Source organism: Aethalodelphis obliquidens, unplaced genomic scaffold, assembly GCF_003676395.1.
Source record: "Aethalodelphis obliquidens isolate GAN/ISIS:26980383/991018 unplaced genomic scaffold, ASM367639v1 scaffold44, whole genome shotgun sequence".
Lineage (NCBI taxonomy): Eukaryota > Metazoa > Chordata > Mammalia > Artiodactyla > Delphinidae > Aethalodelphis > Aethalodelphis obliquidens.
In genome coordinates this window covers 10,529,212-10,554,290 of record NW_020837988.1, presented here as the reverse complement: position 1 = coordinate 10,554,290, position 25,079 = coordinate 10,529,212, and the positions used below count along the sequence as shown (strand labels likewise).

General features: G+C 52.4%; 1 protein-coding gene across 2 annotated transcripts in view; it reads left to right on the top strand.

The window, feature by feature from the left end:
• The first annotated feature begins 2,203 nt into the window (after positions 1–2,203).
• The window catches only part of TBC1D16 (TBC1 domain family member 16), a 62,670-nt gene continuing 39,794 nt past the window's right edge, over positions 2,204–25,079 (top strand). For both annotated transcript variants that reach the window (XM_027080919.1, XM_027080921.1), the window contains exons 1-2: positions 2,204–2,438; positions 5,349–5,946. In XM_027080919.1, coding sequence (XP_026936720.1) covers positions 2,261–2,438; positions 5,349–5,946 — 776 coding nt within the window. In that variant the 5' untranslated portion in view covers positions 2,204–2,260. The remainder of the gene's footprint in view (positions 2,439–5,348; positions 5,947–25,079) is intronic.

The window sequence follows — 25,079 nt, the reverse complement described above, 5'->3', positions numbered from 1 at the left end:
GAGGGCGTGGGTTCAATCCCTGGTTGGGGAACTAAGATCTCGCAAGCCGCACGGCGTGGCCAAAAAAAATAAAACGAGGGACTTCCCCGGTGGTACAGTGGTTAAGAATCCGTCTTCCAATGCAGGGGACTTGGGTCCAATCCCTGGTTGGGGAACTAAGATCTCACATGCCTCGAGGCAAATCAGCCTGAGCGCCACAACTACTGAGCTCGCATGACTCAACGAGAGAGCCCACGTGCTGCAAGCTACAGAGTCCATGCACTCTGGAGCCCACGCACCACAACTAGAAAGAGAAAACCCACACGCCACAACTAGAGAGAAGCCTGCACACTGCAACAAAAGATCCCGTGTGCTGCAACTAAGACCCGACACAGCCAAAAATAAAGAAATGGAGGGAGGGGGAGGAGGGAGGGAGGGGGAGAGAGAGAGAGAAAGAAAGGAAAGAAAGAAAAGAAAGAAAGAAAGAGGAGAAAGAAAGACCACTAAAAAAAACCCACCAAAAAATGACATAAAAATTACCCTCTTAACCGTTTTTATCTGCACAGTTCAGTGGCATTAGGGACATTCGGGTACACTGTTGTGCAACCATCACCACCATCCATTTCCAGAACTTCTTCATCTTCCCAAACAGTAACTCTCCCCATTAAACACTAACTCCCCAGCCCCCGCCCAGCCCCGGGCACCTACCCTTCTATTCTCTGTCTCTATCAGTTTGACTATCCCAGGTACCTCATATAAGTGGAATCATACAATATTTGTCCTTCTGTGACAGGCTAGTTTCACTGAGCATGTCCTCAAGGTCCATCCATGTTGTAGCAGGTGTCAGAATTTCCCTCCTTCTTAAGGCTGAATAATATCCCATCATATGGACAGACTCCATTTGGTCTATCCATTCCCAGTCAATAATTTTATCATACCGGCTTCAAGTCTTCTTTGTTTTTCTGAGAGCTTGAGTTGCAGCCCCTCTGTGACGCTTCCACCCAGCCACCCCGCCCCACAAGGCTGGTCTGCACCCTGCCCAGCGTGGCCTGAAATCTCGGCCATCCATGATCTCTGACCAGGAAATAGCTTTACACACATCTCTTCATTGACACAGGCGACATCATACCTGTGGTCATCCTACTCCCAGCTTGGTGGGCGGCGTCATGAGCCCCATTGACAGTAATGTCTGGTTGGTTCACATAGCTGCCTGGGCTTTTGTTTCATTTTTGCTGGAATTAAAATTGCTTTTTGCCAGTGTGTCGGGTGTTGGGTTTTCATTTCATGTTCTCAGTCCTTCTGTTTCCACTTCTGTGAATCGCCTGCTTTTTCTGTTGGGATATTGCTCCTTTTTTTGCAGGGAGTCTTTAGGAATTCTGTATATATTCTGGATCCGATCCTTTGGTTTCTAGTTTATTTTTTTAAAGAATGAGTTGTCTGTTAACTTGGGTCCTTCACCTATCACTTGTGACCCCTTCCCAGCTGGGGCAGCCAGCGTGTGTTGGGACGTCAGGCTGGGCTTTGGGATGATGAGGACACACGGGGCAAGTGAGGGTGGAGAAGGCTGGGAAAGGTGGGAAGGATGAAGGAGAACCAGGATGTTCCCTGGGAAGCATTGCAGATGGCTGAGAATCTCAGGAAGGAAGGGACACAGGGGTGAACTCTGTGTCCTGGAGGTTTGGAAATTGCTGCTGTGGGAACAGATTCCTCTAGACCAGTTCTCTCTCTCTCTCTTTTTTTCTTTGGGCCGTGCTGCACGGCTTGTGGGATCTGAATTCCCCGACTTGGGATTGAACCTGGGCCCGTGGCAGTGAATGTGCCAAGTCCTAACCACTGGACACCAGGGAATTCCCTAGACCAGTTCCTAACAGGGTGATTTTGCCCCCTGGGGACATTTGCAATGTCCGGAGACATTTTTGGTTGTCATAGTGGAAAGGGTTGCTAGTGGAATCTGGTGGGTGGAGGCCAGGGATGCTGCAAAACACCCTACAATGGACAGGACAGCCGCCACCACCAAGAATGACTCAGCCCCAAGTGTCCGTAGCGCCACTGTTGAGAACCCAGCTCACCCTCCACATGGCCTTGTGCTAGCAGGACCCCTTCTGTGGTTCCACAGCTTCCGTTTCCAGCCCACTGGTGTGGGGTAGGATGCTGCCCCAGGAATACCCAGTCCAAGTTCATGACCTTGGCCATGCCCTTTCTCTGTCTTCCTCCCCCAGGCAGGTCTGGAAGAGCCCCGCCTGGGCCCAAGTGTGCAGAGGATGGAAACACTCCCCCGGCAATGTCTCTGGGCCGCCTCCTTCGCCGGGCCTCCTCCAAAGCCTCGGACCTCTTGACCCTCACCCCCGGTGGCGGCGGTGGGCCCCCTTCCGTCCTGGATGGGGAGATCATCTACTCCAAGAACAATGTCTGCGTGCACCCGCCGGAAGGGTTGCAGGGGCTCGGGGAGCACCACCCAGGTGAGCTCAGAGTGGGGAGGCCTGGGGTGACAGGCCTGGGCTCACATGCTGGGAGAGGAAGGCTTGGGGTCACAGACCTGGGAGGGGAGGGCTGTGGAGTCACAGGCCTGGGGAGAGCTGGCTGATCTCTGTAAAGTTAGCCAGCTCCTGCGCCACTTCCCCGTTTGCCCTAATTTCCCCATCTCGGAAGCAGGCCAGTGACCTTTGACTCATGAAGGGGAGGCAGGACGGTTTAAGGGGAATTAGCCTGAATTTGCAAGTAGAAGAGGGCATTTGAGCACTACAGGGCTTCTGGGAGCAGGGAGCCCCCTGCGCGCGGGGAGGGAAACCAGAGGGAAGCGGGGCATCCTGGGGCAACCTGCCCAGTGAGAGGCTTTCCGCCAGGCCCCCTTGAGCATGTGCAGGAATGAGGCCCTCAGGACAGTCTTGGTGGTTTCGTCCCTTCCTGCAGTCCGGAGTGTGGGGTGAGGACTGAGTGGGGCGTGAAGCAGGCCTAGGAATCTGGGGACGTGGAAATCTTTGATCCTGCACACCCTCTGTGCTTAAATCCTCTGTTTTGAAATCGGGGAAGAAAATTCTTAGACTCTGCAGGGATGGAGATGGAGGAGGGTCCTTTCCTGACCCTCCACATGGGAGCCCGGAGTTACCCTGAGCCATTCCCAGGACACTCCAGCCCATGGCTCTCCTTAGTTCCGGGAGTGGGAAACTTTTTCCTGTAGTGGCAGTGACTTTGCTATCTTTTGCTAAGCCACAGAGAAAGAAACTACATTTTTTCCAGGGCTCCAGTTGTATTTTGAGCCCCAAAACGGCAAGCTTCCTTGTGCACTAAGGGAGTGGGCACAGATTCTCTCTGCAGGAGTGTCACTGACTGTGACTGTTCTGAGGCAGGGGGTGTTAGACCTGGTTATGGCAGCCCAGCACTCACACCTGAGTCCCTCAGCCCTGCTGCTCTGAGGAAGCATCAAAAAGATGGGTTAGTGATACTCGAGGTCTGTGTGGTCCTTTGTCATTTGCGCAAATGACTTGCAACAGACAAATGTATCGCCTTATGTAATTTGCACAACAACCTCATGAGAGTGGCTGGAGCCTGGGCAGGCCTGTCTCTCGGACAAGGAGGCTGGTGCTCAGAGGTGCTCCCCAATGCCAGCCTGGGATGGAGGTGGGGTGAGGGCAAGCCCTGGGCTCATCCTGTGGGCTCCCTAGGCTGCCGAAAGGTGCTTCCGTATCCCCAGTCCCAGTGCACCTGCAGCCTGGCTGCAGCCCACCTGAGTCCAGACAGAGGTCCCACATCAGATGTCAATACATTTAAAATTATGAATTACAATCAGATCTGGGCACTTTAATGCATGCAAATTATGTGTCAACAAAGTACTGAATAAATAAAGTAATAAAAAAGGCAAGTTTAAATTATACTAATGAACTCTTTGGAAAGTATTCTGACCTCCTGCCTTGATAAGCATATCTTTACAGTCACCCGGACAGTTAGGTGCAGACTTAGAATCACCAGACCCTCCAGGTTCCAAAGCAGGAAAGCCGGCTTCCAGCCCCAGCTCTTTCCTGCACTACAGGGGCCCCGGGTGTTCTCCTGGTGACACCACAGCCCCATCCACAGCCCCCACATACAGCTCAGGTGGGAAGCCCCGAGCAGGCCCTGGAAGCAGACTCTGAACTGTGAGGGCAGGGGATTCAGGGTCCTGGTCCCTGGAGTGTGCTCTAGAAGGGGGTGCAGGCTCTGGGTGGCATGTCACCTTGACCCTGTGGACGCTTGACCACGGGACCAACTCCGAGGACTTGGGGTGCCAGGTGCAGAGGTTCTAGACCTGGGTCTGAGGGTGTTACATGTTCTGGGCATAAAACAAAAAAAAATAGCAACAGCCTTTGGAGGGCTTCTGGTATCATCCTGTTGTGATGGGAGGCAAGGGAGAGGGGGCCAGAGGTCTCAGGCTCCCTTCCCAACCCAAAGCCACGTGATCTGCGGGTGTGGAGACACTTGGCCTCACCCGAACGTTATCCTTCTGCATAACTGGCTGACAGCCCTGGAGTTCCCCCCACCTCTTTTGGAAATGGGAGCCAGGCTAAGGATTCTGGGTTGAGCCAGAGCCCTGGGGCATGAAAGGGACCCCAGCTCCTGCCCTAGGGGCTTCTCAGAACAGAAACCAGGAGGCCTGGGAACCTGGTGCAACAGGCCCAGGAGTCAGGACACCCCGAAATGGCAGGTGCTGCAGGAGGAAAGGCCACCTTACCCCAGACTGAGCGGTCAGGGGCCCGAAGAGCCCACCCACGCACTGCCGGCAGCCTTGGAGAATCGCTCTTCTCATTTTTGTCAGCAGTGCAGGGCATGACATCGAGATGGCCCCTTCTTCCAAAACAGTGGTAAGGAAGAAATGCTAAGAAGCTACAGCCGACTGGAAAAAGCCCCAGTGCCACTCATCTTGGATTTATTCTTTTTGGGACATAACAATAAAATCTGCTGCCTGTATCCGTCCTAAGATTGTGGTGAGGCTGTGAAGCCAGTGGGGCTTCTGGGTCCCTGTGCTCCCCCCAGTTCCCTGGGCTTGCCCGGACCGGGAGGCTGATGGAGGCAGGGAAGCTCTGGAGCCCCCAGTCAGTGGACAGGGTGGGGCTCTGAACGAGAGGAGGAGGGAAAGCACAGGATGGGCTGCTGCTTGAGGCCCCGGGCCCACTGGATCTGCTAAGTGTGTGTGCTTAGAAAATGCCCACAGCGCTCATTCATCCTGAGCTCAACTGTATCCCTCAGGTGTGTTTTCTTAGGGCCAGGCTGTGTCTGGAGCCTGGCTAGTCTGCACAGCCCCACAGTTTAACTACCCCAGGTGTGGCTCCTACGAGAAACCAGCCAGCGGCACCTCGCGCATGGCCTCCCTAACCGCCTGTGCTTCTGACCCCTCTTAGGTTACCTGTGCTTGTACATGGAGAAGGATGAACTGCTGGGGACCACCCTCATCCTCGCATGGGTTCCCAACTCCCGGATCCAGAAGCAGGACGAGGAGGCGCTGCGTTACATCACCCCCGAGAGCTCCCCCGTGCGCAAGGCACCCCGCCCTCGGGGCCGGCGTACCCAGAGCTCGGGGGCCCCCCCTCCGCCGTCCCCCATGGAGCCCAGGCCCACCCTAATCCCCAGAGATGAGGACATCCTGGTGGTGGCCCAGAGCATGCGAGACCCCGAGCGTGTCAGCCCTTCGCCCGAGGACGGGGAGAAGTTGGCCCTGGGCCTGGGGACAGACAGCTCCCTCCTGGCCTCTCAGCCAGCCCACAGTGACTCGGGAATCTTGTCGGCGGTCAGCTCGCAGGACGGGACGGAAGAGGGCCGGGAGCCGCGACCCGAGGCGGGCGAGGAGGAGGGCTCCTTGGAGCTGTCGGCCGAGGGCGTGAGCAGGGCCAGCTCCTTCGACTCGGACTCAGAGGCCTTCTCTTCACCCTTCTGCCTCTCGCCCATCAGCGCCGCCCTCGCAGAGAGCAGCAGCTCCGTGTTCCTGGAGAGCGAGAGCGGGTGAGTTCCTGACTCCCCACTGCCTCTCTGGAGCCAAGAGCAGCGGCATTTGTCCCCGCTCTGCTCACTGAGCGCTGAGGATGCCCGCATCCCATCCCGCCGGCACCAGAGCCTCCGCACCCTGTCCCCTCACTTCACGCCACCCTGGGGGATTGTGATGGACGCACAGTCTGGGGGAGGGGGGCTGGGCGTTCCCTCCCTCTTCTCTCCCCTTCCCTAGGACTAACCATTCCCTGCCAGGTCTGACTGGCCCCATAACCCAGTCTAACCCCCCTGGTGCCAGGCCCCAGGAGTCCAGGTGTCTTTTGTGCTCATCTCTGGAGGAGATGGTTGGTCATCCCCCAACCCCCAGGCAAACTCAGGGAGGCCTGGGTGGTGGCCGAAGGCTTGTGGGGGAGGCCTGGTCCCCAGCCAGGCTCTGTGCTTTGCCTGGGGCCAAGCCAGGCACGCGGCCCGGCCCTCCAGAGGCGTCCGTAGCCTTTCTACTTCTCACACCCTCAAGCTGTAAGAGGCTGGAACACAACCCCAGGGGGAAGTTGGCAGCATTTACCGTACAGCCCCAGAGCCCAGGGGAACCAGATGCCTGGGCACACTGGTGGGCTCACCGGCCACACAGGCAGGGACCAGGGCGGGCAGCAGTGAGACCTGCCCCCTGCCTGACTGGGGAGGGTTGTTGAAGTCTCGTGGCGGCCACCACACAGCGTCGTTAGGGGGCCTCAGGGCCTCCCAGAGGTGGGTGTGCACGAGGCTCATGAACCCGGAGCAGCCGGGGCAGGCCTGGCATGGGCAGGTGTGGGACTTCTGCCGCCCCTTCTCATGCTCGGCCGTGGTCCTTGTTCTCATTAGATTTCTAGGCTAGCAATGGTGATGATAGTAAGTGCTGACATAATCAGACAGTCAGCACACAATTGTTGAGCTCATGAGATGAGATGGGCATGTGAGACGTGTGAATGGTCTGAGCTTTGCCTGGGCACTGGGCATGTGTGCCATGGGTTCATTCTTTCCATGCTCCCAACCGTCCATCCCAAACCCTGTGAGGTAGGTGCTAACGTCGCCCCCTGTGTATAGAAGAGGAAAGTGAGGCTCAGAGGTCACCCAGCTAATTTAGGAGCCGAGTCAGATTTGAACACTGCCGGGTCTACACTAGACCTAGCGCACATAAGGTCACATGAACTGATGTAATCCCAGGAGAAAAGGAGTAGGGCGGAGGAATGCAGAATGCTTTGCTGGCTTCAGCGGGAAGGAATTTGAGATGGATTCATTCCTGTTTTCTTCCCCTCAGTAGGATGTGGTCCATTAGAGCCCAAGGGTAAACTGATAACATCCATCTCGAGTACTGGAGGGTGCATGTAAGGGGAGCGGTCAGCTGTAGCCGAGGACTCCAGTGCCCCATGAGGTTCCCTGAGCCGTGTGCTGTTTCCCACCAGGAAACCAGGCTGAGAACATAACTCAAAGCCACGCCTGGGCCCTGCCGCCAGTGGGGCTCTGTCAGCACTCCCCCTGGTGGTGCCACACTAAGTGGCACTCCCCGTGCCCCTCCCTCAGCCACTTTCTGTCTCTGTGGATTTGCCTGTTCTGGACATTTCACCTCAATGGTATCATGCAACTTGTGTCCTTTTGTGTCTGGCTCCTTCCTTAAGGTCCATCCTAGTGTGTCAGCACTCCGTTTGTGTGTCTGGCTAATATTCCCAACAATTTCCACCTCCAGTTGGATTTGGAAGCATTATTCTGTATCGCGTGCAGACTCCTGAGCTAAAGCTGGGTGGCGTCTGTCAGGTGTGAAAGTTTGGCTGCCCCACCATGAGCCCTTTCTGTGGTCATGCTTTGGGAACCCTACTTTTACCTTCCAGATCCCTGCTCCACCCAGTTTAATTTAGGGGTCATGTTTCTGCTTAGAGCTGCAAGACGTGCTCAGAAGACTAGTGCTGTGAGGGAGCTCCCTCCCTCGCCGTGGAGCTCCAACAATACCATATTGCTTGCTTTTCTGGCCCAATCAGTCCAATTCAGCCAAGGCTTTGGGCTGGGGCAGGATGGCCATGAGTGAGGTCCCTCCCTGCCTCCTGGGAGCGTGTGCTTCAGTCAGGGGCTGATGTGGAAACAGCCTGTCTTTGAGACGGAATGTGAGAGGTATCACATGGAGGCACCCTGGTTCCTGACCCAGCCGTGCTTGACAGGTTGCTGGGAGCTTAAAAAAAAACAGATGTGATTTCAAAAGGGGCTGGGTGGGCCCTGGAATCTACATTTCCTGCCAGGCGGTCCCTGCAGTTCATGTTTACTTGCTTCTTTGCTCTCGGAGCTGAGTTGCAGTTTTGTCTCCCCACCGCATCTGAGACCTGGAAGCAAAGCTGGTGTTCCTCCACTCCCTCCCTCCCACAGCTCCTGCCCTGTGATGGGCCTGGAAATTGGGACTAAATGGTCAGTAGTACTGGGAGCTATAGAGCAAGGCTTCCCAGCCCAGCAAAAAATGAGAATGCTCCAGGCAGCTTTGAAGGCTCCTGATGCCCAGGCCACACACAAACTGATTGAACCAGAATGGCTGGGATGGGGCCCGGGCCTGGGCAGTGTTTGGCCTCCCAAGGGGTTTCCAAAGTGCTGCCAGGTATGAGAACCGCTGCTGGGGTGGGGAGCACGGGGAGAGAGATGTGGGCCTTGTGCCTCAGGCAGAGGGAATCTGGGTCGAGGTCCTGGAGCGCTGGCATCTGCTGGACCAGACACCCCTCAGGGAGCTTGTCTTTGAGGACTTGAATGCACTCATAGCGGCTCCTGGAGCAGAGGCTCCTAATTTAACTGGGAATTGGCTCCCTGGGAGGGGAGCAGGAAGGCTGGCTCATGGGATCCCTCTGGTGGCAGAACTGAAGAACTACACATGGAGGCTGAGCCTGAGGCTGGGGATGGGCGAGGAGGGGGAAGCAGCCCCCATCCGAGAGTCCCCTAAACATTTTGTTATGTGGCTGGTAGTTCACAGTAGGGCTGAGTCGTTAGAAAGGCAGTGTCCATTCGTGTGCTACCTGCGGGGTATAGCCTGGCACAGCCTCATCCCTAGATGGCAAGGCCACCTGCCATAGCCACCCCACCAGCCCCAGCACAGTGATGGCTGGAAATCCTTGACTATATGAGTGTCCAAGGACTATTGGGAAATGGGTGGACAAGGAGAGATGTGCTGCTGACTTGTCATCATGGACCCTCCTTCCATGGAGATCTGAGTTATACAGGCAGGGTTTAGGGTCTGTGGCTCTCAGCCCCATACCTTCCACAGTGTCAGAAATCAAGGCTTTGGATTGAGATGAAGGTGAGGATGACCACCGACAAGATAAGTGGCCATCCCGTCATTCGCTCCTGTCCTGAGAGGTACCCAGTCTCAAGGGCCAGTTGGATGAGGGTGTCATATAACAGGACCCGCATGTGGACCCCCGTGTGGCGTGTCAATTGCTCCCCCTTGGGGAAGTGTGTGGCGATATGTATGAGCTGAAACACAGCTCCACTCCCTAAATCAAAAGGTCTCTTCCGGAACTCGTCCTAAGAAATAATCTAAACTACAGAAATAAAGCACATTTGCATGAAGATGTTCATCATGCTATTCTTTACAATGGAGGAAAAAGGGGAAGAAGCTAGAGAAGGAGACCCATCCATTACAGTTTATCTTCCAGGTCAAGGGATTTTTAATGGGGGTCCATGAGCCCCCTGAAGTCTTACACCACTTCCTGTATGTGTGCTCATGGGTGTGCATTTTCCTAAGGAGGGGGCACCCTCTGACTTTCCAAAATGTTCAGAACCTCGGTACTGCCAGACAGAAGAATGTGTATTTGTAAAGGCTGTGCTGCAGCATGGAAATTTATAGTGCATCACAAACAAAGCAGGTAGCAAATGATGTGCACATTTTGATTGAAATCTATGGAAAGGCCTGATGCATGAATGAGGTGGGCCAAGCAGTGCTGCCCACTAGAACTTTCCAGATCTGTGCCTTCGAGACAGCACCACTGGCTTGCTCAGCTAGGGAACACTTGAAAGGTGGCTAGTGTGACTGACGCACTGAATTTTTAATTTTATGTGATATTGATTGAGATAAATTTAAGTGGCACATGTGGCCACTCTGTTGGACAGCACAGGTTGAGAGGAAGCTGTGCCAATTGTTAGGATAGCATGGTTACGAGTAATTTTTTTCTTTTCTCATGTTTCAAAAATGTTACAGTGTGGTTATATTAATCATGAACCCACACACAGCTTAGACTGGCTCACCCTTGTCCACTGTCTTGCATGCTTGTTTTTTTATTTTTGTTCTTTGGTGTTGTTTTGGCCGTGCCACACAGCCTGCGGGATCTTAGTTCCCTGACCAGGGATGGAACCCGTGCCCCCTGCAGTGGGAGCAGAGTCTTAACCGCTGGTCTGCCAAGGAAGTCCCTTGCATGCTTGTTAATGAGAAGACCTGCTAAGACCCTGTGAGGTCCTTCCCATGAAGCTGATGCTGATGGTCTGCCACCCTCGTCTCCAGAGTTGTCATCGGTGCCCCCACCCCCAGGGTAAATGCGTGCTGTGTTTCCCCTCTCTCATCCCCTCCTTTGTCATTCTTGGTGTGTGTTCTTGGGGCGGCCATCCCGAGTGAAGGGTGGCGTTCAGGTTACAGAACGAGCTGGGTGGCCTTGCCACGCAGGGACTCTCGCCGTGGCTTCATTGGGGCAGTGGTTCAGCCAGCCCAGATGTGGGTCCAGGAGAGCCGGGTACAGCCCCAGGGGGCCGCGGGCTGCCTGCCCTTGGGGTCTTGCTCCGATGCTCACCTGCCTCCTGACCTCCTGTCCTCTCCTCTTTTCCCACGCACGCGGTGTTTTGGCCAGCCGGCCCCAGCAGGCTCACCCTTCCCCAGCCTCCCTCCAACTGGAATGTTCTCCCCTCCCCTGCTGAAACCCCAGCCAGACTGCGGTCTCCTCCGTGACCCCTGCTCGCTCTACAGAGCTCCTGCTGCTTTCCCCGGGCGTCTCATTTGTGTGGCGTTTAACATATGCCGCCTTGTGCTGTTGCTTTTCCGTGAGACTTACCTGTCACCTGGGCCAGTGCCGTCCTATAGAACTTTCCGTGGTGATGAACGCTGTCCCGTGTGGTAGCTGCTGGCCACATGCAGCTATGAAACCCTGGAAATGTGTCTCTGGCAACTGAGCAACTGGATTTTTAATTTATTCATCTTCACTGAATTTAAAGTTCAATAGCCATAGGCGGCGAGGGCTTTGTGTTGGACAGTGCAGGTCCAGACGAAACAGTGCTTGTGAGGGGGGTGGAGGGAGTAGTCACACGCCTGGCAAAGAGTAGCCCCTCAAAATGCTCTGTCAAGGGAAAAGGGGGAAAAGACCAGAAAACTGAACAGGTGTTCCCCCCCACCCACGCAGGGGCTGGCTTACTAGGGGGTGGATGGCAGGAGGGGTCACAAGCAGAAGCCAGTGAGGAGGGACGGTGACAACGGATGACGGCGCCCACCCCGCAGAGGGAGCCAGGCTGAAATAAATGGCAGCTTAAGTGCTTTTTGCCTTTAGGAGGAAAAGGCTCTGTGACACCAGAGTATCAGCCGTAAAGGCTGAATTATTCATACCTTCTCGTTGTCATTGGTATAACAGGCCCTGCTCCTCCTACCCTGCTCTGGGGAGAATCCAGCCTCTGAGAAGGACCTGGAGCCGATGAGCTTGGTGGGCCAGGTCCAAGCGCTGAGTATCCTTGATGGGGGGCTGCCAGGAGGGACCCAGAGGGTGGCATTCTGGGTCACCCAAAGCCTGGTTAGGAGCAGGTTGTGTGATGCCATGAGATTCTTAGCTGCTTTGGATGGTTTTCATAAATAGCCTTGCCCCATTCCTTTTCTGTCCAACCATCTCAGGGGAGGCAGACAAGCCTGCAGGAGTGAGAGGTTCATCCAGAACCGCTCACTCCTGGAGACGGGGTGGGGGGGCGGTGATATAAATGAGGGGGACACTTTTCACCCCTTCCCACCCATAGTAGCTAAAGCAAATAAGAACCCTCTCCCACCTCTGGGATGGGAGGCTGAGAAGAGGGGAGGGGCCAGAAGGATGGGACCCTGAAAAGATGAAAGGGGGGAGCAACAGGGAACGGCCAGTGGCTAGACCAGTGGATGTCCTTGGAGGCCATTCCAGCAGCAGTGGGACTGGGGAAGGGGTGACGGAAGGTCCTGGGGCTGCTGCCGCCCGGGAAGGGAGGGTGATGGTCGGAGAGGAGCTGTGGGACGGAATGCTGAGGGATGAGTGTGGGTTCCAGAGAGATTTAGGAGGTGGAATGGCCAAGAGTTGGTGAGACATAGGATGGCCAGGTGCTGGGGGGGTGCACCCCACTACCCCCCAAATGTCAGGAAGATATCTCTGAGCTAACTCAGTATTGGGTTAGCCCAGGTCCCCGGATGCCCTGAGGATGCTCCTGGAACACGCACCCTCACCCCTTCGGGGCCCCCAGCAGCAGCCTGGCAGCCAGGAAGCTGGCAGCTTCCAAAGATCTGTTGTTTGGGTTTGTTTGTGCTTCTGTAACCGGGAGCTGAGATTTATTTCTTTAAAACATCCCATCTCCCGACACCCTGCAATCTGTTCTGTGCGTCGTTAAGACTAATCTTGTCTTATGTTTCTGTAGCACTCAGCAGGCTCTGTGCCGGCATCTCTCCCTCCACACCCGCCGCCCGCCTGTTCCAAGCCCCCCCAGCCAAGGTGGCAGTCACCCGTCACTTCCCATCTCTGTGCCTGGGGATGGCTGGTAGCAGTGGCCCAAAGGAAGCCGCTCCGAGAAGGGCAGCAGGCAGGACTGAGCCCTTGGACCTGCCTGGGAGCCTCACTGCTAGGCAGGGAAGCCAGGCACTGCCTGGGGAGGAGAATGGCCCTTCACTGTCTGCCCCGCAGCTCTAGAAACGCATTGATGGGCTGCTGCCACTGCCTCCAGGAGCTTGGAGGGGCTGCCAGGGAATTCGGGCTGGGTCTCGACAGTGCCCAGTCCCTTGGTGTGAGACTTAGGGCAGCTGTTGGCTCAGACACACTGTCCTGGGAGGGAAGGGGCAGGCCAGCTGGGCTGGGCAAGATCTGCAGTCAGATGTGAACCAAGTCCTGCGTGATCCCTGGGGCATGAGCTTGGCGAGGTGTTTAATCTCTCTGAGCCTCCGTTTCCTCATCTGTGAAATGGGTCCATCGTGAAGCCAAAGAGAGGCGATAGGCGAAAGCACTTCGAAAAGGTTTAGCACAGAGTAGGCAAATGGTATGATGATGATAAAATAAAAGTGGCACTTTTATGGCACCTACCAGTGTGCCAGCCAGATATTAAGTGCTTTGTGTTAGTTTCCTGGGGCCGCCATAAAGAAGGACCACAAACCGGGCAGCTTAGAAAAACAGAGAGGGATTCTCACAGTTCTGGAGGCCAGAAGTCTGAAATCAAGGTGTCTGAAGGGCCTTGCTCCCTCTGAAGCTCCAGGGAGGATCCATCCTGCCTCTGCCAGCTCCTGGTTCTCCAGCCATTCCTCATGGCTGCGTCCCTCCAATCTCTGCCTCCATCGTCATGTGGCTTCTCTTCTTGTAAGGGCACCAGTCCTTGGATTTAGGGCCCACTCTCAATGCAGGATGATCTCATCTTGGGATCTTTAACTAATTATATCTGTAAAGACCTTGTTGCCAAATAGGTTCATATTAGGAGGTTCCAGGTGGATGTGAATTTGGGGGACACTATTCAACCCAGCACATGCTTTGTGGGTACTGACCATTTAACCCTTAAAACAATGCCTGTGGTCAGGGCTGTTCTTCTCCTGTTGTAGAGAAGCTTGAGGCACAGGGTCACAGAACGAAGGCTCCTAGCTGAGGTACCAGCTCTGAAGTTAAAAAAGCAAAACAGCAAAACAAAGTCGGGCCCTGTGAAGCCCCTGTTTCCGTCATCACTTGGCATATCAATCGCCCCTCCTGGCCCAGCCCTGGCAGCCCTCTGGGTCTGTTCAGGAGCCCCCCTGAGAGGCTTGTGGGGCCCGAGCAAAGATGCTGTGGAAATCTACTTTAAAAGTGACAAAAGTAATATACGTCTATTTTAGAAATTTGGGAGGAAAGGCATAAAGAAAATATTTACGGTCATCAATCCTTTCGGCATTGCTATTATCATTTTGGTTTGCTTCTCTCTGGCCTTTCAAAGTTGGGGATTGTAATTGTGCATCTCAGGGGTCAGCAGATCTTTTCTGTAAAGGGCCATGTAGTGCGTATTTTCAGCTTTTTGAACTGTACAGGCCTCTGTGTATCTTCTTAACTCTGCCTATAGAGAGAAAGCAGCCACTAGCAATATGAAAGTAGTTGGGCGTGGCTGGGTTCCAATAAAACTTGATTTATGGACTCTTTGAATTTCATATAATTTTCATGTGTCATGAAATACTTCCCTCCTTTTGCCTTTTTCAACATTTAAAAATGTTCAAACCCATTCTTCAATTAAAAACCTGCACACGGATGTTTGTAGCAGGTTCCGTCATAAATGCCAAACTTGGAAGCCACTGAGATGTTCGTTCTTCAGTAGGTGAATGGAGAAATAAACTGGTCCATCTAGACAAGGGAATTCTATTTGGTGCTAAAAAGAAATGAGCTATCAAGACAGGAAAAGACATGGAGGAAACTTAAATGCATGTTGCTAAGTGAGAGAAGCCAATCTGAAAAGGCTACAGACTGTGTGATTCCAACTATATGACTTTCTGGAAAAGTCAAAGCTATGGAGACAGTAAAACAAAGATCTGTTGTTGTCAGGGATTAGAGGAGAGGGAGGGTTGAATAGAGCATACGGAGGATTTTTAGGGCAGTGAAACTATTCTGGATGACACTGTAATGCTGATACATATCCCTATGCATTTGTTAACACCCATAGAATGTACAACACCAAGAGTGAACCATAAAATAAACTATGGGCTTTAGATATTAATAATAATGTATTGATATTGGTTCATCAATCATAACAAATGTACCACGCTAATGTAAAATGTTATTAATAGGGGAAAGGCCGTGTGTGAGTGGTGGAGTATCTAGGAACTCTTTGTACCTTCTGCTCAACTTCTCTGTAAACCTAAAACTGCTCTACAAAATAAAGTCTATTAAAAAATATTCTTAGTTCATGGGTTGTACAAAGACAGACAGCGGGCCATTAGGTGCTGACGCCGGGTCTAAACCAACACTGTCCAGTAAAAATGTAGTGTGAGCCACATAAAATTTTAAATTTTATAGTAGTCTTGTTTTTAAAAACTCTATTTTGAAATAACTGTAGAGTCGCAGGAAGTTGCAAAAAATGTACAGGGAGGTCCCATGCATCCTTCATCCAACCTCCCCTGATGGTAGCATCCTGTGTAAAACCATAGTACATGTTCCAGACCAGGAAATGGAGGCGGGTACAACTCACAGATCTGGCTGGTCTTTCAAGCACCCATTTGTGTGTACATGTGTGTAGATTCCTGTGCAGTTGTATCCCGTGTGTAGCTTTGTGTAACCACCACCACAATCAAGGTACAGAACAGTTCCATCATCACTCGGCTCCCATACACTCCCCTCATAGTCACAGCCACTACTCTATTCTTTGTCTCTGAAGACTTTCATATAAATGGAATCACACTCTCTGTAACCTTGATATGGGCCTTTTTTACTCAGCATAATGCCCTTGAGCTCCATCCAAGCCATCATATGCATCCGTAGTTCTTTCCTTGGTATTGCTGAGTCGTACTCCATGGTGTACACAGGTCAGTTTGTTTAACTGTCTGCCCTTTGAAGGAAGCTCATTGATGGGTTGTTTCCAGTTTGGGGCATTTATGAATAAAGCTGTTGTGAGTATTTCTCTGGGAGAAATTCCCAGGGGTGCAATTGCTGGGTCCTATGTATGGTAGTTGCATGTTTCATTTTAAAAGAAATCGCCCAAACTGTTTTCCAGAGTAGCTGTGCCGTCTTACATTTTTACCAGCAGTATGTGAATGGTACAGTTTCTCCACACCCTCACCAGCGTTTGGTGTGGTCACTATTTTATTTTTTGGCCATTTTGATATGTGTGTAGTGGTATCTCATTGTGGTTTTAATTTGCATTTCCCTAATGGTTAGTGATGTTGAGCATCTTTTCATGTGTTTCTTTGCCATCTGTTTATCCTCTTTGGTGAAATGTTTCTTCATGTGTTTTGCCTATATTCTAACCGTTTTTTTTAACTGTTACATTTTTGAGAGTTCTTTATATTTTCTGGGTACTAGTCCTTTGTTAGATACGTGATGTGCAAGTATTTCTCCCAGTCTGTAGTTATCTTTTCATCCTCCCAGCAGGTTCTTCCACAGAGCAAAATATTTTAATTCTGATGACACCCAATTTATCAGGTTTTTTTCTTATGGATCTTGCTTTTGGTGTCAGGTCTAAGAACTCCTGGCCTAGTCCTGAATCCCAAAGATGCTCTCCTGTTATTTTCCTAAAAATTTTATAGTTTTACATTTTACATGTAAGTCCATGACCCATTTTGAGTTCATTTCAGCGGAAGGAGTGAGGCTCAGGGCCTGGGGGTGTTTGGCTGCCCCAGGACCACTGAGAAGGCCAACCCTCCCCCATGGAACTGCTTTTGCACTTTTGCCAAAAGTCAGTTGGGCATATTTGTGTAGGTCTAATAGCCCCATTTTAATAAGTAAAAAAGAGACATGTCAAATTAATTTTAATAATTACCCAGTATATGCAAAATATTACCATGCGATCAATATTAAAAGTTGATGAGAGATGTTTAATATTGTCTATCTTTGTACTTAGTCTTGGGAATCCCATGCAAGCTTTAACCCTAGAGCACATCTCAGTTTTAATTCGCCACATTTCAAGTGCTTGATGCCATGTATGGCACAGGGCCACCGAGTCGGCCAGCTCTAGTCTCTATTGGTTGGCGTCCTGCTTTTGTTTTGTTTTTGTTTTTATTTTTTTAAATGTTCTCTGGCCAGCCCTCTTCCTTTTTCCTTGATGGCTGTGTGGCTTCTAGGAGGAGGTCTGGAGAGCATTCTGTTGCTCCTGCTTGTTGTGGGGAAGGTTCTGTAGCCCTGACCCCTCCCTGGCTTGGAGCAGGGATTCTGAAAGTCACCAGCCAAGTGTGTCACCCAACGAAGTAAGATTCCAAAGAGATGCATGGTGGAGCCCTTGCATGGGTGGATCTTCTTGAAATCATGCTATTGTCTACTGCCCCCCCCCGCCCCCGCAAGGACCATCAGCTCTTTAGAAAGCTGGCCTCTTTCTATGAAAGCTGTCAGGACAGGGAGGAAATAGGTGCATCAACCCTCCTGAAGTGAAAAGAAGGAAGTTCAGCCTCTGGGAGAGGCTGTGCTCCCCAGGGAATTGGCATCCCCACTGCAGGATGGCTGTCGAAGGACAGGAAATGAAACTGTTGTCGGCCTTTCCCCCTCAGCTCACAAACCACGACAGCCCCTCTGGAGGTGCCTGATGCAGCCCTCGATGATTTGTTGCAGGGGGTGGTGGGGATGCTCTCTGCGGGCTATGTTGCTCTGACTGCACAGAGCCCCACTCGGGAGCAGGAAGCTAGAGGCCCTGGAGGCCCTTGCTCTTGCATCAGCAGCCCTGGCAGGGACTCTGCAGGGCCCGGGGCCCACCTGAGCTTCTGAGAGCTCTGAGCATGAGGCCACAGAGCAATGACATGACAGTGCCTCCCAGGTGAGACGGGGAGCCTGAGCTCTGCCTTTCGGGACTCCCGCTTGGCTGTTGCAGTGTAACCCAATACCTGATGAAATCCTCCCTAAAAGCGAGAGGGGGTGGCAAATGACCTTTGTCTTTTGATCAGAACGTTCCTGTATCCTGTACTGTTTGCCTTAACGTTCATTCCCAGCAGAGTAAACAAGGCATTTTTACTTGGATTTTCCTTTCAATTCAACCAGTGTTCCCTAAATGCCTGTGATGTGCCAGGGAGAAAGGGCTCCTGGTGGCCCCTCCACCATATCCAGAATGTGCTTCCTTGCTTCAGGGAATCTGTTTGGGGAACCTGAGAGTATCGTTTCCCTGACGATCTGACAGCTGAAGCCCGGCCACACTGGTCATTGCAAACCGCCTGCCCTTTGAAAGTCATGGGCTGGAGGAAGCAGGCCTGGACTCTGGTGCCAGCAGGTGGCCTTGAGCAAATTCCCGACCTTCCTTAGCGGCAGGCAGTGACACAGATGGTCCTTAAGTGTGGCCACCCTGGAGCCGAGCCCCTGATCACCTCCCAGCTCTGCCCAGCCCTGTGCCCTGGCAAGTCTCCATCCTCACTGCCCCGCCTTTTGTCCCACACAGTGGGACAGTGACCATCCATGCCCACAACACCATCACGGGCAAGGCCCCTAAGTGCCCTGGAGGTTCCCAGGAGGAGGCAGGGAGACCAGACTGCAGGCTTAGATAACACGTGCCTCTTCTGTTACATTTTATTTGATGGTTTCCAAGATGGGATGCAGACCCTCTAGAGAAGGGGGCCTTTCCTGAGGAGGGGTTTTGGGGCCCCAAAGGCCTATAGGAAGGAGGTGCCTGCCAGGGTCGAGGTAATATGGGAGTAAGAAGTCAGAAGTGGAAATGTTCTGGAAGGAGAGAGGGGGGCTGTCTCGTGGGTCACAGAAAGGGAGATTCGCACACATCTGGAAGGGAGAGGGAGGAGACCCGGGACCCAGCAAAGGGGGCGGGGGTGGGGTGGGGTGGGGGTGGATTTGGCCTCTCCCAGGAGCCCCAGGGCTGGCGGTTAGGGCTGGACCCTGTAGATGGTAAAGGCATCAGGATCTGTCTTGCTTCTGTAAATATTTAAACACTGGGAGGATTATTTTTGGTAGCTACGGTCTCTCTCCAAGCCTGGCAGGCTGCCGGGCTGCCGGGAAGAGTGTCGAGTGACAGCGGGCTCCCTGCACGCTCCCCGGTGCTCCGTGTGAGCACGGTCACAGCAGCCACGATTTAATTGGGGTCACGGTCCCCCCCCCTTTTGGGAGAGGGTGGACAGGCACCGGCTTATAGGCTTTCACCTTCAGGGTGAAACTGACGTGACCAACATGGATGTCAGGTCTCAGAAGTTCCCCTGACGGTAGTTGAAAGTGACAGTGCCTCGAGCTTCCAAACCACGAGCAGGGAAGTGTCGGGCCAGCTGCCCGGCCGGGTACCCCCCAGGGAGGTCGCCACGCTCCACCAGACCCACCTGGGGTGAAAGGACACATTGTGTGCCCCGCAGAGCATGAGGGGCTGCAGAGAGCCGTCTTTGTCGGGTCCACGGGGCTGACGTGCAGAGAAGCCTGCTCTCCGGGCGGGCGTGGACGTGGGGCGCTGAGGGCCACCTGGGTCCGACTCTGGGATTGGCAGCCTGTTTCCTCCAGCCCCAGAATCAGGTTTGTCTGGACATCACGGCCCTGCAGCTTCCGCATGAAAGATGAGGCCGGCAAACACCATCCTTTGAAACTCCACTTTCCTGGAGGCGGCACTTCAGCTGAGGAGGGCTCTCCATGTGCCCAGCAGATGGCAGGCTTCCTCCAGATCAGCCAGGGGTGTCCCCTGCCCGATGAACCCGCCGCGCCTCCTGACCCCACCCCTACCCGGTCTCCCCAGAGGGGAAGTTCCATCTGCCCTTTGTTGCTCACCTGTCCCCACTCACTTCCCACTGTCCCCTACCGAGGGGCTCTCTGAGGGTGTGCTGTTGGGAGGGGGACACAAGCTCAGACCCAAGCCAGCCTCCCTTGGCTGTGGAGCTGCCAGACGCTCCTTTCCTGTGTCCTGTCTCTATTTTCAGCCAGCTTCTCTCTCCCCACTGACTTTCTGTCTCCTCTCTGGGGGTCTGATGGGTGGAGTATTGCCAGCATGACGCCCCCCCAACCTTGCGCCATCCACGCCTCCCCAGAGATCAGATGGGTCCTAGAGAGGCTTGGCCTCTGGCTCCAGAGCAGAGGTGCACGGCTGATGTCAGACCTGGGATGTGAGGAAGCGGTCAGCCAGATATAGTCGCACACAGGGATGCAGCCTGGTTCCTGTCCTTCCCACTGCCCCTGTGGATGTGCTGACCCCTAGGACAGCCCGGCTGAGTCTCAAGGGTGGCCTTGTTTGAGATTTACTTTGCTGGACCGCCTCTTTTTTAAAAAACTTATGATTTTTATTCAATATATAAATAATACGTGGTTAAGTGTTAGATATAAAGGGATGGTGCTCCAAAGAATTGAAAGCAGGGACTCAAACAGATATTTGTACACTCAGGCTCATAGCAACATTACTCACAATAGCCGAAAGGTGGAAGCAACCCAAGTGTCCATCGATGGATGAATGGATAAATAAAGTGTGGCCCATCCATGCAATGGAATAGTATTCAGCCTTAAAAAGGAAGGAAATTCTGACAGAGGCGACAACATGGATGAGCCTTGAGGACATTATGCTACGTGAAATCAGCCAGTCACAAAAGGACCAATATTGTATGATTCCACTCGTATTAGGTTCCTAGAATTGTCAGATTTATAGAGACAGACAGTAGAAAAGAGGTTACCAGGGGCTGGGGGAGGGTGATGGGGCGTTTCATGGGGACAGAGTTTCAGTTTGGGAAGATGAAGAAGTTCTGGAGACGGATGGTGGTGATGGTTGCACAACAATGTCAATGTACTTAATGCCACTGGACTATACAGTTAAAGTGGCTAAAATGGTAAATTTTACGTTATGTGTATTTTGCCACAGTAGAAGAAAGGACAAAGATGGGAAAAGAAGTTGAGATCATCAGGGTAATTGGGACTGTGAGAAACCACCTTGGGTGCACATCTTCCCAACCTTTTGAGAACCAACTTTTTCAGATTAGCCATAAGCCTGTGTCGATTGTCCCCTGCCCCAACATTGGTCTGGGACTTCAGGCACTGGGCAGTCATGCCCGTATGGCCTAGGACTCCTGTCTGGGGGCATCTCTGTGCCGGCTCTGTCTAGGCTGGAAGGAGAGGCCGTCAAGGCAAGCCACGGCACCATGGCCAGAGGGCTGACCGTGGCCTGGGCTCCCACCACCTGCCTCCTCCTGGTGACCAGGGCCTGAGACTGGTCGCCACACATGCCTCCCTGTAAGAGGGACGTATGCCTGCTCTCAACATGTCTTGTTCAACCCAAATCGAAGGCGGCGGAAAGTCAAATTCAGTTCTAGGCCCTGAAAACTGGTTCTTCTGAGACTCTGGTGGGCGGGGAAACCTGCAGGAAGCTCCCGGAGGCTTCAAGGTGAGATCAGGAGATACTGCTGTCCCAGCCTTTTCCAGAACTTAGAAAAACAGACTCTCCCCGTCGTCTTCGGGGAATTGGGAAACTGAGCATGCCCTTCTGGGTGCCTGTCACTGAAGGGAGGGCACCATGGGTCCCCCTAAACAGGACCTCGAGCCCCCAGCCTCCCCACCTCCTGCCCCAGAGGATGGGCGTTGACACTGGGAATCCAGAAGGGGGCATCAGGGAGGGGCATGCCAGCCATGAGGGTCTCCCTCCCACCCCCCAGGAACCTCTACCAATAGCGTGTGATGAGATTGGCCAGGACCAGTGTTTATGCCCCTCCTCTTACAGCAGGAACACTGGTTTTTCTATTAATGAATGTTCTAGAGTCCTCCCAGCCTGCAGCAAAGGTAAAGGCAGCTCGGGTCACAGGCAAAATGAGCGAGGGCCACTGGGGAGGCGGGCCTGGCTTGTGGGAACTGGGCTGGTGAAGCTGGCCTGCTCTCCACTGCCCACCTTCTGTTAGCCTTCTGGGCTCCGAGGTGGCTACTGTCAGAGCCCAAACCCCTCTCCTTCTTGCCCTGGGGCCAAGTAGCAGGAGGTGGGGTACCAGTTGGGGTGGGTCCCAGGACCAATGCCGACTGCCCCAGAGGGCACGCCTGCCTTCTCAGAGGGACCCACACAAATTCCAGGCCTCCAGAAACAGCTAATCATGGAGGGACCTTTGAGTTTGGCAGGTGCTCAGCCAAAGATCAGCATGAACTTGGCCCAAATGGCCCGTGTCCCTAGTGGCACAGGGCAGGACCTCCAGGCTGCCCTGGGGCCCACCTCTGGGGTCATCGCTCACGGAACAGCCCAGGCGGAGCCTGAGCCCCTGATGACTCAGCACCCTTCACCTCTGCCAGGACAGGGTCGTCCTGCAGACGGTGCTTGCGCAGACTTGCCCGTCCAGCCAGGATGAGAACAGCCCCGCCCACATGGGGAGAAGCCTTTAAAACAATTCTGAGCTCTGCACAGGCCCTTAACCCTGGCGGGGGTAGGGGAGAGGCAAAGATACCTGTACTTATTAGGACTTTCTCTGCAGCAGGCGAAAAATCATGTCTTTTTGTCCTCGAGAACACCCAGCGCCATGTGTATTTTGGAGGCCCCTCTGTCACTCAAACAAGGCTTAAAGAGGAATGCTCACCTGCTCAAGGCCACACTGATGGAGATGACCAGAAACCAGTTAAAAGGCTTTGGCGTTTAACCGAGTACAGAGCGGTAGTCCCCAGCTTTGAGAACTCCACTGCGATTGTTTAATGGGCAGAATTCACTCCTTGTTCACAGTACCTCTTCTTCAGGGGAAAGCGGTGCTGCCTGTGGGGGTCTTACTGGTTCCCCACATTTGGGGTGCCCTTGGGGCCACCTCGAGTCCAATCTGTGAGTGGGATTGCAGGTCACCGCTCCCTAGCCATTCACACCATGCTTTTACCCAGAGTTGGCGTTTGTATAATGGATGGCGGAAAATGTCCCCACTCATCCCTGTGCTTTTTCCCCCATTTTTAAAGAAACGTCCTTTGGGGAAAACTTTTTCTCTCTTAATTGATTGAAAGACTTTTCCTTGGCAGAACTGAGGATACTGGGTCCCCAGAAAGGGCCCGGGGTCGGGGGCAGATATGGGGTGGGATGTGATACACTGTCCAGCCTGGCAGAAGTGGGAGGCATGGCTATGCCTGGGCTTTTCCACGGGGCTGGCCAGGGCACACTTCACTGTGCTTGGCAGAACTGAGCTTTGATTCTGTGAGGCTTTAACTGACAAAACAAGCAGGAACCACTGAGTTTTGCTTTGTGGCTGATTAACGATTAAAGGGACCAACATTCCATGCATAAAACCTTCCAGAAAAACTCCCTTCACCCCTAAAGTGAATGGTCTGGGGTTTGTCCTCTTTGCAGTGGAATGGGTGTGTTGAGTTGCTGCTGTGCGCTGATGGAATTCTTGGTTCGGAACACAGGGGAGCAGCCGCGGCTGCGAGGAGCAGGCGAGCTGTGTGTGTCTGACTTTCCACCACCATCTAATGATTGGGCAGATCCAGGGAACCCCATTGGGTGCTGCCCACTGCGCCCCTGGTAGCTGACAGTGTAGGGTTTGGACTTAACACACAGCTCTCTGTAGTTGACAAAGGAAAACTATTTCCAGTTTGGGCAAACTGGCCACAGCTGTTGCTGAAGCTGGGGGAGAGGCCCGCTGACTTGGTGTGACTTTTTGGATGGTAGTGTTTTGTTTTGTGACTTTGGAAAGAACATGAAAGACTAGGCAGACGTCCACTTGCCAAGGAGCCCAGGGCTGGTGGCCAGGCCAGCACCTCCCTGGTAGGTGTCAGGGAAAACGTTCAAAGTAAATAAATACAGTGATTTCTGGGAGTACATAATACCTTTCCCCTCTCTTTCCTAATCCCAGTGCCTGGGGCTGGAACCCCACAGGGGAAGTTCTTGTCCTTTCATAACTGAAGGTTGGCCTGGGCCTGGACAGGAATGGGGATCCTGGCTCAAAACACACGTCCACACTCACATACACATGTGTACACAGACATACGACATATATGTGCACACACACATACGCATACACCAGACATGCACACACCCCACACACATACACATACACAGTTTCAGGGAGAAGAACTTGAGAGTATTTTGTTTGAGTCAGAAGAAAATATTCAATATCCTCTCATTCTCCTCTACATGTTTAGTTTTTCCTTTGCTGTTTTTAAGAAAATCACTTTCGGAATTGCTGGGCTAGTTTTTCCAAGTTTAAGATACAGTCAGCCCTTTGTATCCGCAGGTTCGGCATCTGCTGATCAACCAACCTCAGATTGAAAATACTTGAGAAAAAAATTTTCCAGAGAGTCCCAAAAAGCAGAACTTGAATTTGCCACATACCAGCAACTATTTACCTGGCATGGACATTGGATTTACAACTATGTACATAGCATTGCCACTGCATTAGGTATTATAAGTTATCTAGAGATAGTTTAAAGTTTACGGGAGGATACATCCCCAGTGTTCATGGCAGCACTATTTATAACAGCCAAGGCATGGAAGCAACCTAAGTGTCCATCTACAGATGAATGGATAAAGAAGATGTGGTATATATACACAATGGAATATTACTCAGCCATAAAAAAGAATGAAAAATGCCATTAGCAGCAACAAGGATGGACCTAGCGATTATCATACTAAGTGAAATAAGTCATATAGATAAAGACAAATATCATATGATATCACTTATATGTGGAATCTAAAAAAATGGTACAAATGAATTTATCTACAAAACAGAAATAGACTCACAGACATAGAAAACAAACTTATGGTTACCAAAGGGGAATGGAGGGGAGGGATAAATTAGGAGTTTGAGATTAACAGATATATACTACTATATATAATATAGATAAACAACAAGGATCTACTGTATAGCACAGGGAACTATATTCGATATCTTGTAATAACCTATAATGGAAAAAGAATATATTTATATATATATGTGTATATATACGTGTATATGTATATAAAACTGAATCACTTTCCTGAAACTGACACAACTACACTGAATCAACTATACTTCAATATAAATAAATAAATAATGTATCCAGGAGGATATGAGTCGCTTATATGCAAATACTGTGCCATTTTATATGAGACTTGAGCATCCTCAGATTTTGGTATCCACAGGGGTCCTGGAGCCAATCCACCATGAGCATGAGGAAGGACTGAATAGCCTCTAGATCTCATACAGACATAACATCCAAGACCCTCAGAGGGTTCCAAGCCTGTGGGCCTCCAAACACGTGTGTTTGCCCCATATTAAAAGCTCCAAAAAGGAAAATTCCTCGCCTGCCTCTAAGGCAGCCACTGTTGAAAGAGCCCCCAAGCCCCTCTGAACCCAAATCTCCTTATTCCTACATAGTGTCTTTTCCCCTGAGAACCAGCTTGCAGCAGTGCCCAGC